Source organism: Manis pentadactyla, chromosome 6, assembly GCF_030020395.1.
Source record: "Manis pentadactyla isolate mManPen7 chromosome 6, mManPen7.hap1, whole genome shotgun sequence".
NCBI classification, from domain to species: domain Eukaryota; kingdom Metazoa; phylum Chordata; class Mammalia; order Pholidota; family Manidae; genus Manis; species Manis pentadactyla.
This window is the reverse complement of record NC_080024.1, coordinates 135,018,869-135,034,834: the sequence shown is the minus strand read 5'-3', so window position 1 is coordinate 135,034,834 and position 15,966 is coordinate 135,018,869. Positions and strand designations below refer to the sequence as shown.

Below are 15,966 nucleotides of genomic sequence, written 5' to 3'. Positions count from 1 at the left end.
GGTGCAGGGCATTTGGCAGGTTGGAGCTGAGCCCTGTCCACTGTGTCCTGGTACCACTGTGCCCCATAGCTGTGCTCTGCCCTGGGAGAAGGAGGTCATGTGCCCCACCAGTCATTTAGAAGCTTCCGCCAGAAAGAGGGCTTGTCACAGCCCAACACTGGTGTGGAGAAGAAGGTGGTATTGTCCTGGAGGTGAAAACAGTTTCATCCCATCTATTCATCTCCGGGTTTGTGAGCCCGTCTGTGACAATGTCATTGTTCTGACCCAGCTGCGCTGCCAAGGAGCCATCCTTGGGATGGAGGCGACAAAGAGACTTGTGCCAGGCTTGCTGTCTTCCCCCCATGCCTGCTCTCCCCCCCAGCTTTTCTCCTTAGTGTGCTCTGTTTTGTTTTCATAACACAACAAGGGCCCTGGGGGGTGTGTGTAAGAGCATTGTTGAACACTTGGTGAGGGTAACTTGTCCAAACAGAGCAGGACGCCAAGGCAGAGTGCTGTGGGTAGGTGGTGTGCCCACAGAGGTTGCCGGGCCGGCACCTGGCCTGCAAACAGCTCTTGGGGATCTGCCGCAGCTAGCTGGGGAGTAGCTGAGGAGGCGGGTTCCTTTCTTCCCGCCTCCATGGAGAGCCAGGACAGGTTCTGGGCCTTTCTGACTGACCTCTGCCTGGAAGAACCTCACCCTGGGTGTGTGTATGTGGTGGGGTTCACACATGCCTCCCTCTGCCAGGTGTAAAGCTGGGTGGGCCAGCTGCTTGGAGAGGAGCCAGCCTGTCTTTGTGGTTCATAGATTTAACACCTATTTCCTGAGCACCTACTGTGTGCCAGGCTCTTTGAGGTGTGACAGAGGCAGTATTGGGGCCCTGGCAGAATGAAGAGCAGCAGATGTAATGGTCGGTCTGAAGCTATGGGCTCAGTGAGGTGGAGGCTCTTGACAGGACTTCGCAGTGTCGGGAGTCAGGCAGAGGGCAGCTTCTTGCAGGCAGTTTCTACAGGACAGAAGGAGCCAGGTCTCCTGGGCTCCCGGGGTGAAGTGTAAGACGCAACAGAGGTACAGGATTGGGCCCCGAGGTGACTGTCTGAGCCTGCGGGGGCGGGGAACTCTTCTGTCATTGGCTTTTGCTTTTGCTTTGGTTGTATGGTCTGTTGGGAGCTGAGATAAAGCAAAGCTTGTGAATAAACAGAGGTCTGTCTCCTCCTGCCCCCACTTGTTGATTGTAAGATGACAGAAGCAGCATTAGGAGGTATGGTTATAGTCCAGACCTGTTGGTACCTACCTGGGGAGCGTGATGCTGCGTGGAGGGGACCAGCCTAGCGCTGGCTCTTCCATAGGACCACAGAGGGTTGGGGGGCAGCGGCAATGGATGTGAACATCTGGGAAGATAGTATTCTAATGTCTTGACAGCCACAGGGGAAGTGGGATGTCTTCAAAGTCCAAGAGTTTGACTTCCTTTTGTAACTCCGGTGGGCTTGATTCTCTTGAAGACCATTTGGGGTGCAACTCAGACCATTTGGGGTGCAACTCTTGCTTTTTAATTTTAAATCTGAGGGTCAAGCCCATTTCTGAGGTCCTGTCCCGCCTGGGGTCTTGGAGATAATTGAATACACAATTATCAAGTGTTTCATTTTCAGGCTCATCCTGCCCCTGTCCATTCCCCCCAGGCTGACTGATGGCTTGGTTCGGGGAGTTCAGTGATTTAATTCATTTTCTTGCTCCTCTATGGAGCCCCACCAGCCAGAAAAGTCAGAGAGCGCTGGTTTGGGCCAGGGGAGAAAGGAAAGAACTGATCTCAACTTGAATTGTATCTTGCAAAGTTGGGAGTTTCTGCCTTTCAGACAGAAGATAATTCAGATAACCAGGTCAGGGACTGTTGGTGGCTCTCGGGTTTGTTCATTTCAGTATTACCTTTTTATTTTCTAACTTGGGTTGGTCGCTCAACAGGAACAAAAACAATAGGATGCCAAGATATGACTGTCCTATCAGTCGACTTGCCTTTCTGCATTTTCCACTAGGAGGTTAAATTGTTGTCGCCTTTCCCCTTTCCCCACCTTCCACTGCTTCCAGTCACCTAGTTAGTGGCAAGGGTCCTCTTACCCACTAGGCTAAGTGAACTTCAGAGGTAAGGAAGGGCGTTGAACAGCTGCTCAGCCCGGGGACCTTGCCAGCCCCAGGCAGCCTCTTAGCTAGCACAGCCCCTCCCCCTCATTAATCAGTAACCAAGAGGAAAAAGCAAAAGTTGAGTTCTCTCTGTAACCTGGGTGGCACAGCATAGTTCTTAAAAATAGATGGGCCCCATCTCCAGCTCAGTGGGGTCACAATTAAAACCCCACTTGGGGGGCATTTCCTGGGGAAGAGGCCTGGAGCAGGTGGGGGCAGCTGCAAAGATTCCAAAGGCCCCCCAGTCCCCATCTCCATTTTTGCCGGATGCCTGAGTCTCACGAGGGGGCTTGGAGAATAACAATGGGAGGGAAAGCACCCTCTGTCCCTTGAGACTGGACTGCTTTCCTGGCTGAAGGTGGGGGGCTTGGGCACCAGCCGGCTGCAAGGTCTTAACGTGAGCCATTGTTGTGTCCTGGGCCTCAGTTTTCTCATCTGCAAAATAAGAGATTGGACCTGCTCTCCAAGTCCCTTGTGGTTTGACATCCTGTGATCTGTAATCTTAAATTCTTAGATTTGAGGGCGTGTGGAAAGGAGACCCCAGTTGCTGAGGTGGGAGGTAGCTAATGGCCTCTGTCATTCACAAATAAAAAGTGGTAGTTATTTGTGTTTCTTGGCTTGCTAATTCTTCCAGAAATGAATGAAAGCTGAGGAATCTTTCCCCAGAAAAATGCATATGCATACAAAATTTGCATACATTTCCAGAGGGCCTTTGTCCTTGTTCTCATGGAATCCCCTATGTCAGGAAGGCAGGTTGATGGGGAGCCTGTGGGAGCGCCTTAGGAGGGACAGGGCCGTTCTCTTCTCTTTCTTTTTTTGTGGTTAAGTGCACATAACGTTACCATCCTGACCATTTTTGATTGTTGGGTTCAGCAGCATTATGTAGTTGCCCAGCCATTGCCACTGTCCGTCTCCAGAACATTTCATCTTCCCAAACTGGGGCTCTCCCACTAAACCTTCACTCCCAGTCTTCCCCCCCAAACCCGGTGCCTGACAGCCACCATTCTACTTTCCGCCTCTAAGAATTGGACAACTCTAGGAATCTCATGAGGAGAATCGTAGAACATTTGAACTTCTGTGTCTGGCTTATTATGCCCCCAGCATAATGTTTATCTGCATTGTATTGTGTAGTAGTCTTTTTAAATATGCATGTATGACATCTTTATCCATTCATTTCTCAGTGACACTTGGGTTGCTTCCACTTTTCGGTTATTGTGAATAATGCTACTGTGAACATGGGTGTATAAATACTGTCTTTGAGACGCTCTTGGGTATGTACCCAGAAGGGGCATTGCTGGCTCACGGGTAATTCTATGTTTACTTTTTTGAGGCAGGGCCATCCCTACTTGTGTGTCTGCGCAGGCTGATCACCTGGGGTGTGGGGGGTAGTCCGAGTGCCCATCCTACTCCTGGACGCACCTGGGTGGGTTTGAGGGTGAGCCCAGGGATTGGGGGTGGAGGGGGCGGGTACCGGCTCTTCACAGTGATACAATCCACATTGGAACCCAAAGTTGTGTGAGGCCCAGAGTCCTCTGAAATGTGGGGCACATTGCACAGAGCAGGCAGCGATTTATGTTGGACTCCAGGAGTCTTGTGATGGCAGTCTAGGGAGGGGCAGACTTTTGTTCCTCTTTCACAAGGGAGGGAGGGCCTCGGGGAGGGGGGCCGCAGGCCTAGGAGGTCCTGGGTACTTTCGGGGTGAAAGGGCTGGGATGGTGGAACAGGGAGTGTGTCAAAGCCAGAGAGATTAGATTACGGAGGCAGACAGAAGTAATGATTAACTTCTCCAGTCTGCACGCCGTCTCCAGTCGGTCGTTCTGTTGTTTTCCCTGTGAGTACAGTGTGGCCCTGGCCTGGCCAGGGCTGGTGTTGGGTTGTAAAGAAAGAGAAGGAATGAGGGCTCTGGGAATGAGCAGGGGGCGGGGAGCCAGGGAGCTGGCTGGAGAGGGAGGCTTTTCCATCAGATCCTGCGCTGGAATTTATTGGCCGGAATGCAGTAAATGTTCAAAATGCCATCCCATCCAGCAGTTTTCATAATTGTTATGGAACAAGGGGATCTGGGGGAGGGGAGGGATGAAAAGGACTTTTGTTTCTCACTGTATTTTTCCATGTCTTCGATGGTTTTCCTACCCTCTAGAAAAACTACAGTGGGGGGAGGAGAGGAGGGGAAAGGATAGGGCCTGCGTCTGGGCCCTGTAGTACTTTTCAGGGAACTGGAAGTCACTGTGCACGGGGCTTTATTAAAATGAGGCCCACAGCAAAAGCTGCTCACTGTAGAGCTCCCAGACCCGCAGAACCTATGCTGTACCCCTGGGGTTTGTGTCCTTTCAGAAAATTGGCTTATGCATTAGCATGTAGCCTCCTACTTATGAGAAGTCAATAAAAAGAAGAAAAGGAATGCATTTTGGTCATTTAAGGGAAGGTTCTTTTGTTGCATTTGTGTATGCAAGCGAGTGTGTGTGCATTCCCAATTGGGGATCCACATGTGGAATTTGGGGGGGCTTTCTGGATTCTCTGGATGGGAGGTGGGTGATGGAGGGTAGAGATTTGACTTGGCCCTCCGCCTGCTCTTTGAGGGGCTCCCCTCTTAGGTCTTCCTGGGGATGACCAGGCCCCAGTGGGCAGGCAGATAAGCAGGTAAAACCATGCAGGTCTGGGGGACTCTGTGTGAACCCCCTTTCCGAGCTGCGGAGTTCTTTAGTGGGGGTACCAGAGGGAGCTTTGTGGTAACCAGGGAGTGGAAGTCCTGAAGTTCAAACTTGAGAAACGATGAGGCTGGGTGCACGCTGAACAGCAGCCAGAGAGGGCCATTTACTGTGAATATTATGAATGGAGTTGGCCTGGCTGGGCGTCCCCACCCTTCCTCTGAGTCCTCTCAGCGCCGGGCAGAGCTGGCCTCCTGAGAAGGCGAGCGGCCGGGTGCGCGCTATAATTTGCATGGCTGAAGGCTGGGGCACAGGAAGCTGCGTCAGCCCTGCCGGCGAGACAGGCAGGAGCTTTTGATTTGTGTGGTTCCCCTCCCCTGCTGGCACTACCCTCGACTGTATGCTCTGATGGCAAAATACTGCTCTTTGGTGGGACCCCCGGTTTGGGGGCCTCAGACACAGACATTCGAGGGGCGTTGGGAGGTGGGGGTGGGGCCAGTTTGGGAAGCAGCAGGGTACATTTTAGCTCTAGTAACTGATTACTCATCCTCATTTGTCTGTAAGGCACAGTAACAAGTCAGTCTTCTGGCCTAGCAGGACCTGCAGTAAACGTAAGCTTGGGAGTGCTTGAGGGCGGAGGGTGGTTAGTGGTGGGTGAGAAACGTCAGAGCACCAAGCCTGGGTGGGCATTGGAAGTGATGGCGATAAAGCAGACCCTGCCCTCTGAGACTCACCTTTTCCTGAGGGCTGTGAATGATAAGACGGGAAGAGCACAAGTCTGCAGCTCTGAGATTTTTTTTTTAATTGGTTTAGAGATGGACACTGTAAAATCAGGCTCAGATCCCCTTTCCCTTTTGATTTTTTTTTTACTGTTGCAAATTAAATGCAAAAACGTGCCCTGCTCCCCAAATAATGATTTTCTTGCTCTCTGGAAGGTAGTAAAAATAAATGGAACCCAGTGCTGTTAAACACTGCTCGGGCACATTTGTGAATCAGAGTGTAAGCAGGCTCTCCTAGAGCCTGAAGGGGACACATTTTGCCCCAGTCCCCCATCATAGGAGCTGAGGACAGGTCAGGCTGAGACTCTGAGAGAACAAGTCACTTGATCAAGGTCCCAGAGCAGATGGCCGGCAAAGCCAACGCATTCCCTGATTCTTGATGTGAGGGAGGTGGACCCCACACTCAGCCCTAAAGTAGGAATAGCATTGCCAAAGTGTTCTGAAGGGCACTTACTTCCCCCGCTGCCATCTGGAGAGTACTGGTGGCTTTACGGGCCTGAGGTGGCTGCCCACCACGGCTCACCCCAGTCAGTATTCTGGCCTTGAATCTAAGTTCTGCTGTTCGCCAGTGGCCTGTGCCTCATTTCCCTCTTCTGTAGTGTAAGAATGGTAATAGCACGCAACCTCAACCTCATAGGGTTGTTAGGAGCCCTTTCCAACCAGGCCTGGACATAGTAAATGCTTGTCAGAGGTAGGTAGGCACAGCCCAGAACTGTTCTCTAGCCTAGGGGGCCGGGGGCAGGGGGTCACCAATTTATGGAGCAATTGGAACATCTGAGATACCCAAGAGGTGTTTATTCCATGTATATAGTTGAAAGCCGGGCACTGGCCCCTGCCACTGTCACGTCATCACAGCAACCCTATGAGGCTGGTATGGGCAGCTCTGTCTTAGGGATATGTCTGTCATTGCCAAGGTGCCAAGGTAGATCTGAATGGGATGTCTGGCTCCATGTCTGGTCACCTCTCACGGGGTAGGGGTGACATACTATGGCTGGAACTCCCTAAGGGTGGGATTTGGGGAGTTCAGCTGGTTGGTCCCAGGGACCTGAGGAAGCACCCAGCCTTGGAAGGAGACCCTCCGGCACCCCCTGCCTGCTCCCAGGTCCAGCGACCTCAGTGGAAAAACCTTGTTGAAAAGCTCCAGAAGAAATCCAACCTTTTCAGTGCTGCCTTCTACCAGCCAGATGACATTCTCCGATCCAGCTTGGGGTAGTGATGATGGGGTAGGTCTGAGTGTTTTGTGGGTAACTGAGAGCTAACCTGAACTGTTGGAGTTTCTTTCAACCCCCATGGGTAGCCCAGGAGTTGTCTGTGCTGCCCTAAGGCGTCTGTGGGAGGCCTGGTGTAATCCCCTCATGTTCCAAGTGAGGTGAACCTGGCCGATCAGAGCTGACCCCAGAACCCACATTGCGTCCAGAAACTTCACGTGTTTGCTTTAGTTCTTGGTCATTTTTTCTTTCTTAAAATCAAGAGACCAGCAAGGGTCCTCATTGCAAGTATCTGGGATGATAATAGATTGGATAGACCGACTGGCCCATCCGTCTCAGTCCTTATCCCTGAAGTGGGCTGCTTGTTCTCAGAACAGCCTGTTTCCTGACCAGGGTGGGGAGCAGGGCTGGCTGGGGCTGCTGACCTTTGAGGTGGGGGAGGACAGGATGAGGCAGCCCTTGGTGGTGCCTGAGTCCCGAGGAAGGGGAGGACCCTGGACCTGCGGCCGGCGGGGCGTGGTGGTGTTTGCGTTCCCGGCTTGCCAGGTTTTAACTGCTGAGTCTCTCCGTTGGTGCCCTTTGCTTGCCCCGTCAGCCTGCGGTAAGGCAGCCATTTCGCCCAGTCTGCCATCTCCCTGCCTTCTCCATCCCCAGCCTTGTGCTCTGCTGGACCCCTGGCAGTGGGGCGGGACAGGATAGGGCTCAGGCCTGTCCCACTGTTGGATTTTGGTAAAGAGATACCCCTTTATAATCCAGGTGCCTCGCAGAGACAGGAGAGTTGAGACCCCTCGTTGCTCACTGTTTACTCCAGCTCCCTTGTGCCCTGGCAGTTCACGTCCAAGGCAGGGCCAGCCGCTGTGGCTCCATGTATGCTGCCTTCGTTTCCCAACTCACCTCTTTCCTAAAGGGCCAGAACCTCTGGGCACCCCAGCGCCCCCCACCCCAGCACTGCCTTTGTGTGAGGGCACTGCTGGGCTCATGTTGCCCTGCTCTCAGGCATCCCCACTGGCCTCACAGAATCCCACTGGGTGTCTTGGGAAGAGTTCTGCCTCTCCAGCCTCAACGGTCGACTTCATGAGCTAGAGGCCAGAAATGGTGCCCCCGAAGCCCTGAACTGAATCCTGCTTCCCTCCTTCCATCTTCCTTCATCCCCTCACACCTTCAAATAGAAAAATGTTAAAAGGGGGGAAATTCCTCGCTTACCTAAAATGGGGCCTCGAGGTCTGGTCACCTAATGCCATTGAGACCCTGAGCTGAGGGTCCTTCACGAGACTCTGGTCTTCCAGAAGGGTCTGATCTGTTCTTTCACGACCAGGGTACTTAAATAACTCTTTGTAAGAGGCAGGGAGCTCCTTGTTGCGTGGTCTTCCCTAATGCAAGTGCAAACACAAGCGAAATCCTTCCCCTTCTCAACACCCACAAACCCCCTTCCTTTTAAAGGGTAGATTTTATGCTTTAAGGGAAACGGGAAAGGGAGGAGAACAAACAACCTTGAAGGAATTTTAGGCCGATTCAGCTTTTTGCTGGGGTTGCTCCAAAAACTCCCTCAACTGTAATAAAAAGAAAAAATCGTGAGCAGGCATCTGATTAGTTAGCTTTCTACGGCACAGCTTTTCTTTTAGATGCTTTTAAATGCACAAATACAGTGTTAAATGAAGCCCCTGCACATAACAGTTTTCTGAGGAGGGAGAGTTGTTGCTGAAATACTGGAAGAGGTTGTAAAGCCGGGGGACGTTCATGGGGGACAGCGAGCCTTGCCTTTGGAGGTGAAGTGTCAGCAACCATGATAAGAAGCCGAAGTTGGGTTCCTGAGGCCCTTCATCCTCGTAACGAGGGAGACTTCCCCGTGTGAATCGTCCCCGCCTCCTGCCACGAGGCCTGGGAAGCCCCCAGGAGCTAAGCGTCTCCACACGTCTTGTGGGGAGATGCTTGTGGGCTGTGGACTCAGTTCATGGAACTGTGTTTCTCTGAAAGTGATGCTGTTTCCTAGAAATGAGCCCAAATGGTGGGGAATTTGGGGCAGATCTGTGACTTGTCAGTGTGGGCTGTACAAGGCCCCCAGAAGTGTGATGTGTTAAAGAGGCCTTCTCTGTTGGGATGGTGTGGCTGGAGAGCGGGGGTTTGTGCTCAGACAGATTGTGCAGGAGCAGTGCAGAGCAAAGGGGCACCAGGGCACTGGGAGGCTGTGGCGGGGTTGGCGGGGGGCAGGGTAAGTGGAGGAGAGGGGCCAGCAAGGGTCCTTCTGTGGCAGAGTAGGGCCCCTAGTGGGCCTTCAGTGGCCTTGCTCACACACAGGGACACCCATACGCTGCCGTTTATCTGGACTGGGACATTAATTAACCTTAACAGAAAAAGGCTTTTTCCAGGAGATGTCTGGCAGCAAATTGGGTGGACGGGCGGGCGGCACAGATGAGAAACGCCCCGGAATGCTTCCCCACCCCAACCCCCACCCCGTGGTGCTGGGCCGAGCTCAGCCGACCTAAGGCCTGGCCCCCGCCAGCTTCCTCTGCCCCACGAGGCCCACGGGGCAGACAAGGCCCCCCCCCATGCCAGTGGACTTGGCACAGGGGCACCAGAGCCCACACCACCCTCCCCACACCTCTTCTCCCGCCTCTCTCCTACTAGCGGGTGCCAGGTTTCAGGGGGGCCGGGCTCCATGAAACGCAGTATTGTAAGGCTTTGCCGAGGGTCTCCTGCACTCCCTCCCAGCCACCGTCCGGTCTTCCTTTCCAGGTCCGGTTTGTCCTGGGTTGGGATAAAGGAGAGCTTCTTAAATTTCAAAACACTCTCCTCCCTGAAACAGACGGGTGGACGCCCTGTGCCTTCCAGAAGAAGGCTTTCTCCTTTCTAGTAAACTTGCCAGAGTATTCTCACTTACATGGAGGTTATGGGTCTTTAGTGTAGTCTTCGGAGCTAAACTCCCTCAGCAAGAAAGTTCAAAGATTGCCAGTGCTCACGAGTTTACTAGCAGTTGATGGATACTTTGCAGAAACAAGTTAATGCCTGATGAGTCACCTTCTGCTTGGAGCCCTTGTCCCTCTCGTTTTTCCATATGTTCCAGTTTGTATGCACACTAATACACATATGTGTGCTCACACTCCTGGACACACATTCTCTCTCACACCTGTAGTTTATGGGTGCATGTGTTGGGGGCGGCAGGCCAGTCCTCTGGGGTGGGGATTGAGGGAGAGGAATGAGCCTTTCGTGTCCCCATTTTGTGTAGCTGTCTGGGCAGACACTTGAGAAGGTCAGTCGAGGAGACTGTAGGAGACGGCTGCTCTGGTGTGTGTGGCTGCCTCAGTGGGTCACAGTGCACATTTGTACAGACTTATTCATGGGACACCTCTATGTAAGACTGGCTGCTGCATTAAAAAAAAAAAAAGTTAATGGGACTGACTGGTTCCCAGGTCCTAACATGCCTGTAAGTGTCGGAATAAGTTAGTGTACTGAGCTGTACCGGGTCACACAGCTTTCCTGCACCTCCAGCTGGGCTGTACAACCCATCATCTGTGACCCTCAGTTGTTCCAAAACGAAAAAGGCCAAACCGTAAAACATCTCACAGCCAATCCCACCTTCATGCTCAAACCCTCTCCCGCCACAGCTGAGAAGCAGGGCTGCAGGGGGAGGACAGGAGGCCCATGCTTCAGGCTTTCCCCCCTGCCTTTCCCCATTTTTGTTAACAAATACAAGACTTCCGGTCTCCACCCTGCCACCGCAAACCGCAGCGTTCCTGCAGCCCAGCCGGTGGGAGATTTATGGTTCCCGGCCAGAGGCCTGCCCTGCCGGCTCCAGCTTGAGTCAGAATGCCAGCCACTGGGGCTCCCTTTCCCTCCATATGACCCCCCTTTAAAGACCCCTGAGTGCCTGGTTAGGAATATCACCTTACCAGAATCAGTCTCCCAGGCTGCCGGAGGAAGGGCCTCTTCTAGGAAGGCTGGGGTGGGGTCTCCAGAGGAGGGGGGCAGGGCACTGAGAGGCTTCTGGGAGGTGGTGCAGGCAGAGAAGGGGAACTTCAAGGAAGGTCACCCCCATTTTACACAGATAGTCTGTCTCAGCTGGATGGGGCTTCGATAAGGTAGCCTGGGTTTGCACCAGTCTGCGGGTTGTGATTTGGCATTTTGACATGAATCTACCCTTTGTGCACAGACAGAGTGGCTTTTTTTTTTTTTTTTTTTTTAAGGAAGATAGATGTTTTTGCCCCAAATCACCTTCATTTTAACTTTTAACCAGATAGCACTCCCTTACGACCAGGGTGCTGATCTGAGAACGGGATGACAAACATAGAGACCCCACATAGTAAGTGGCCCTGGAGTTTGGAGACCTGGGTCCTAGGTCTGGCTGTGCCAGACCCAGGACCAGAGCAGCCAAGTTTTCTCATGAGGATGACCAGGGACTGGAGCAGCCAGCCTTCAAGGTTCCATCCAGTTTAAAGAACTAATTCTAGACCATGTATAAGACCTTTTCTGGCCCCCAAACAAGGACCGGCCAGGTTACCAAGGGTCCCCTGGCTTCTGAGCTCTGCAGAGATAGGGCCACTTTTGGCCAGGTGGGCACATGCACTGCCGTCCTGATCCCTGGCAGGATGATGCAGTGGAGAGAAGAGGCACCCCAGCAAGCCCCATGTTCAAAGGCAGGTTCGGTCTTCTATCACTGGGTCAAGATTTCTAGGCCCTGCAGGAGGACTGCAGGACCTCTTGAGCCTCCAGCGCCACCGTGGCCGCCTCCTGTCACGTCCTGAGAGCTGAGCCAGTTACAGGGGTGCTGTGTCTTGATGGCAGGGGCAGTCTCCATCACCACCAACCGTGTCTGACATTTTCTTTTTCAGATTCCCAACTTCTTCTGGAGCCTGGGGATCGGTCACACTGGTGCGTGGTGGCATACTGGGAGGAGAAGACAAGAGTGGGGAGGCTCTACTGTGTCCAGGAGCCCTCCCTGGATATCTTCTATGATCTACCTCAGGGGAATGGCTTTTGCCTCGGACAGCTCAATTCGGATAACAAGAGTCAGCTGGTGCAGAAAGTGCGGAGCAAGATCGGCTGTGGCATCCAGCTGACCAGGGAAGTGGATGGCGTGTGGGTGTACAACCGCAGCAGCTACCCCATCTTCATCAAGTCAGCCACACTGGACAACCCGGACTCCAGGACGCTGTTGGTACACAAAGTGTTCCCCGGTTTCTCCATCAAGGCTTTTGACTATGAGAAAGCATACAGCCTGCAGCGGCCCAACGACCATGAGTTCATGCAGCAGCCGTGGACTGGCTTCACTGTGCAGATTAGCTTCGTGAAGGGCTGGGGCCAGTGCTACACCCGCCAGTTCATCAGCAGCTGCCCGTGCTGGCTGGAGGTCATCTTCAATAGCCGGTAGCCGTGTGGGGAGAGGACGGAGCGTGAGCCGAGCGGGCCCAGTCCAGACTACTTTGCTGCTAATATTTTCCTCCTGAGTGCTTGCTTTTCATGCAAACTGGTCATCGTGTGTGTGCGTGCGTGTGCGTGTGTGTGAATGCACGCATGTGTGTGTGCACGCATGTGTGTGCGCGCGCACATGCTTGTCATTCATGTTTATGTTCTGTTTTGTTGAGAAATAGCTTATGGAAAGAATTATTGGGGTTTTGTGGGGGTAGGGTGTGGTTGGCAGAACACCCCAATATGAAAAGGGGAAGCAAAAGTCAGAGTAACACCAAACACAGTATGAATGGGGAGCAGGCCCTAACTTTGGGGTCATCTCCTTGTCAGGGCGTATGTGTGAGCGAGTGTGTGTGAGTGTGCAGGGACGGGGAATGGCGTGCTCTGTGTTTCTGTGGCCGTCTCCAGCTGAGAGGTTTGCGGGGTCTCTCCTGCCCTCTGGACACGCTCTGTGGGGCAGAGGCAGCACCTGAGCAAACTGGTGGTGGGTATCCTGGCAGCTACCAGAAGCGAGGCTCTGCCTCTCCCCTTCCAGGACATGGGCCTGTCCACAGGCTTCTTAGAAGCAAGCCTGCAAGAGGCTGAACCAGAACCAGTTGTTTTCATGCTTGTCTTCCTCCCGCCTCCGGCCACCCTGCTGCCATTGTCGTGTCTTCCCTTCATGGCCATCTGCTCCTGGATCTCTCTGAGATGGGCAGCCCCGTCACAGTATTGCTCACCCCGTGCCCTCTCAGGCCCCTCAGCCTCTCCCCTGCCCTGGTTACATCAGGTTTTTTCCCGGACTCAGAAAACCAGCTCAGCACTTTCCTCCCCTCTGCAGCCTGTGTGTTGAGCTCTGCTGTTAGATCAGAGAGGGGAGCAGCCCTGGGAGGGAGACTTCTCAGCAGCCCCCCCTTCCCACCGAGAAGGATTCGGTCCATCATGACCCACGGTACCATCCTGGGCTGACACCTAACTCTTTCATTTCTTCTACAACTCATACACTCGTATGACATGTTGACACTGCTCTTAGCTCAATGAGCATGTTTAGACTTTAACATAAGCTATTTTTCTAACTACAAAGGTTTAAATGAACAAGAGAAGCATTCTCATTGGAAATTTAGCATTGTAGTGCTTTGAGAGAGAAAGGACTCCAGAAAAAAAAAAAAACAGATTTATTAAAGAAAAAAATGTATTTTATGTTATATATAAATATATTATTACTTGTAAATATAAAGACGTTTTATAAGCATCATTATTTATGTATTGTGCAATGTGTATAAACAAGAAAAATAAAGAAAAGATGCACTTTGCTTTAATATAAATGCAAATAACAAATGCCAAATTAAAAAAAGATAAACACAAGATTCGTGTTTTTTTCTATGGGTGTTATCACCTGGCTGAATGTTTTTCTAAAGGAGTTTATGTTCCATTAAACAATTTTTAAAATGTATACTTGATTCTGTGTTGTCCTCCAACTCCTTTCTCTTCTGGTGGGAGGGGAGGGAAAAGGGACAGGGCAGTTCCGGGTGTCCTGGCCCAGGGTTGGTTGGGGAGGTCACAGAGGGATGTCCAGAACAGCCTGCCCTTCCACGAGCAGATGTCCAGAACAGTATCCATTGCTCATGTGCCTAGAAATCCTGAAGCTACACAGACAGTCCTCTTGGACAGTGACCCTGGGGTGTAGCTGGCTCGCTGTCCTACATTTGTCAACCTCAGGGAGCCCTGAGTTACAAAGGTGGGTGATTTTTCAAAGCTTATTGGTGAGAAAAGGGAATTTCAAGTGACTGGGAAGGAGGTAGCATTGGGACCCAGGATGGGGAGGTGTGATGCCAAGAACTTGGGTCCATCCGGATCTTGCTTACTAATTCCTCATTTGACATTAAATCCAGAGCCCACTGCTCCTTTCCAAAAGGGAGGTCACTGCCACGCTGGATTGCAGGACAGGTTCCCCGAGGGCTGAGGACCTCAGGGGAGACAAGGCAGAAGTTGAGTGCTGGTGATGGGCAGAGGGATCAGGCCACCTCATTCCAGAAGGCGGAGTGCACTGAGTCCAGGTCCTGCTCCGCAGTATCTTCCCCCGGCCACTTGAGCTCTTCTGTGGGAGTTCTCTAGTGCCCGGGTCCTGCCCAGCCCCAATGGCACCTCTAGGTAAAGTGACTTTTCAGTCCTGCCCCTGGATTTTGGCTGTTCCATCTGATTCATGTTTTAGGTTGAAGGCTTCTTGCACGAGACATGGGTCCAAACTAGGCACCAAACAGGTTGCGCAGGTGTTTGTTTTGGGGGGGTCTTGAACCTTACAGGGAGGGGGTCTCTGAAGTGGGGGTTAAGATTTTGGATATCATAAACCGACAATTTCTAAAACCCATTCTGGAGGGCCAAAGTGAGATTGCCAATAATCTATCTTGCCAAATAGTGACACAAAGCACTATGGCCTTCTGGCACCACCATTTCATTCTGGGGAATGGGAATGCTACCGTGTGTGGTGAGAAAGGTTAATACATGCTCGTTTCTGCTCCAGAGCATCAGTGCCAAATGGCCCTCTGGGCCAGCTTGTTCACATGAGGCTATGGGGAGCTCACTACCTCTTGAAGCACCTTTTTGCTTTTTATCAGTTAAACTGAAACCTGCCTCCATTTATTTAGTTCTGCAATCAAGAGTAAGTGTAGAATTCCATCTCTGGAAAACACCCAAGGAGCATTCTAGTCAACTCCAGAGTGGCAGTGGTGGGTGAGGGGTGGGGTGGAGGGTGCTACATGAGGGAGCTGTCAAAGCCATCCTAGTTTGCTCTAACTTGCATTGGCATGCCAGGAACTTCTTTAATAATAATAACAGCTACCATGTATTGAATGCTTCACTAGGTGCCAGGCATGATGCTAAGTGTTTAGGAAATTATTTAGTTCTCATTAGGACCCTCTGCAAAAATGGAGGCTTTGAGAGGTTAAAGGGCTTGCCCAAGGTGACTCAGCGAGGGAGTGCCTAGCGAGATCAGGGTCTGGCTTCTGCTGAGGGGTTTTACTCCTTGGTCCGTGCACTGCAGAGATGTTTATTTGATAGAATCCTGTGTGATGCCAGTCCCACAACTCAAAATCTTGAGAAAATGGGGTAGCATGTGGCCCCCTGGCCCTGCTGTTTGGAGAGGGCCTCTGGCTTCAGCAGGCAGAGCTGTGGCAGCAACTTCATGCCTTCCCCTGTTAGCTGGGCTTGACTTTCAGCCTCAGGAGGTTGGAACTGGGGTGAGGGTGTGTGGATCCTGATGGGGTGGCTGACTGGGTGGGAAGGGAGAGAGGAATGTTCAGGGGAAGCCAGGTGCTGGTTGGCAGCTGATGCCCCTCACCCTGCCTGTCCTGGGCAGCAACAGCATTTTGATGGCTTCATTCTCTGCCTGTGGATACCTCAGCCCCAACTGGAAACCTGGATTCTCCCATTCCCTTGCCCCGTCTGCCATCCTTAAATAAAAAACCAAATCCTGTCCTTGCTGCCTCATTTAATCCATAATTACAAAATGTAAATCGCTCTCACATATGTTCCCTTTCTCTATCCCCTCGAGTCTGATTTAGTTCAGGGCCTGCCTTCCTCTAGTCCAAGTGGCCTTTGAGCATCTGCCTCTGCCAACCTCACGCTTTAACCCCTCCCCAGGCCCTTGGGCCCAGGCATGCAGGCAATTTATAGTTCCTCAAACAGGCCTGTTGATGTGCTTCCAAGCAAGTGCTCTCCAGCTCCTTCAATTCTCTCTCTTCCTGATCCTTCAGGATGTAACTCAGGCCACACCTCCTCCAGGAAGCCTCCCAGCTTCTAAA

General features: G+C 52.2%; 1 protein-coding gene and 1 long non-coding RNA gene across 4 annotated transcripts in view; both read left to right on the top strand.

Moving 5' to 3' along the window:
• The window catches only part of SMAD7 (SMAD family member 7), a 29,906-nt gene extending 16,287 nt beyond the window's left edge, over window positions 1-13,619 (top strand). For all 3 annotated transcript variants that reach the window (XM_036918627.2, XM_036918625.2, XM_036918628.2), the window contains exon 4: window positions 11,611-13,619. In XM_036918627.2, coding sequence (XP_036774522.1) covers window positions 11,611-12,149 — 539 coding nt within the window. In that variant the 3' untranslated portion in view covers window positions 12,150-13,619. The remainder of the gene's footprint in view (window positions 1-11,610) is intronic.
• LOC130684149 (uncharacterized) lies at window positions 3,635-11,604 on the top strand. The gene is made up of 3 exons (XR_008998343.1): window positions 3,635-8,043; window positions 8,100-11,037; window positions 11,139-11,604. It is a non-coding gene; the product is annotated as an uncharacterized LOC130684149 (long non-coding RNA).
• Window positions 13,620-15,966: the final 2,347 nt, after the last annotated feature.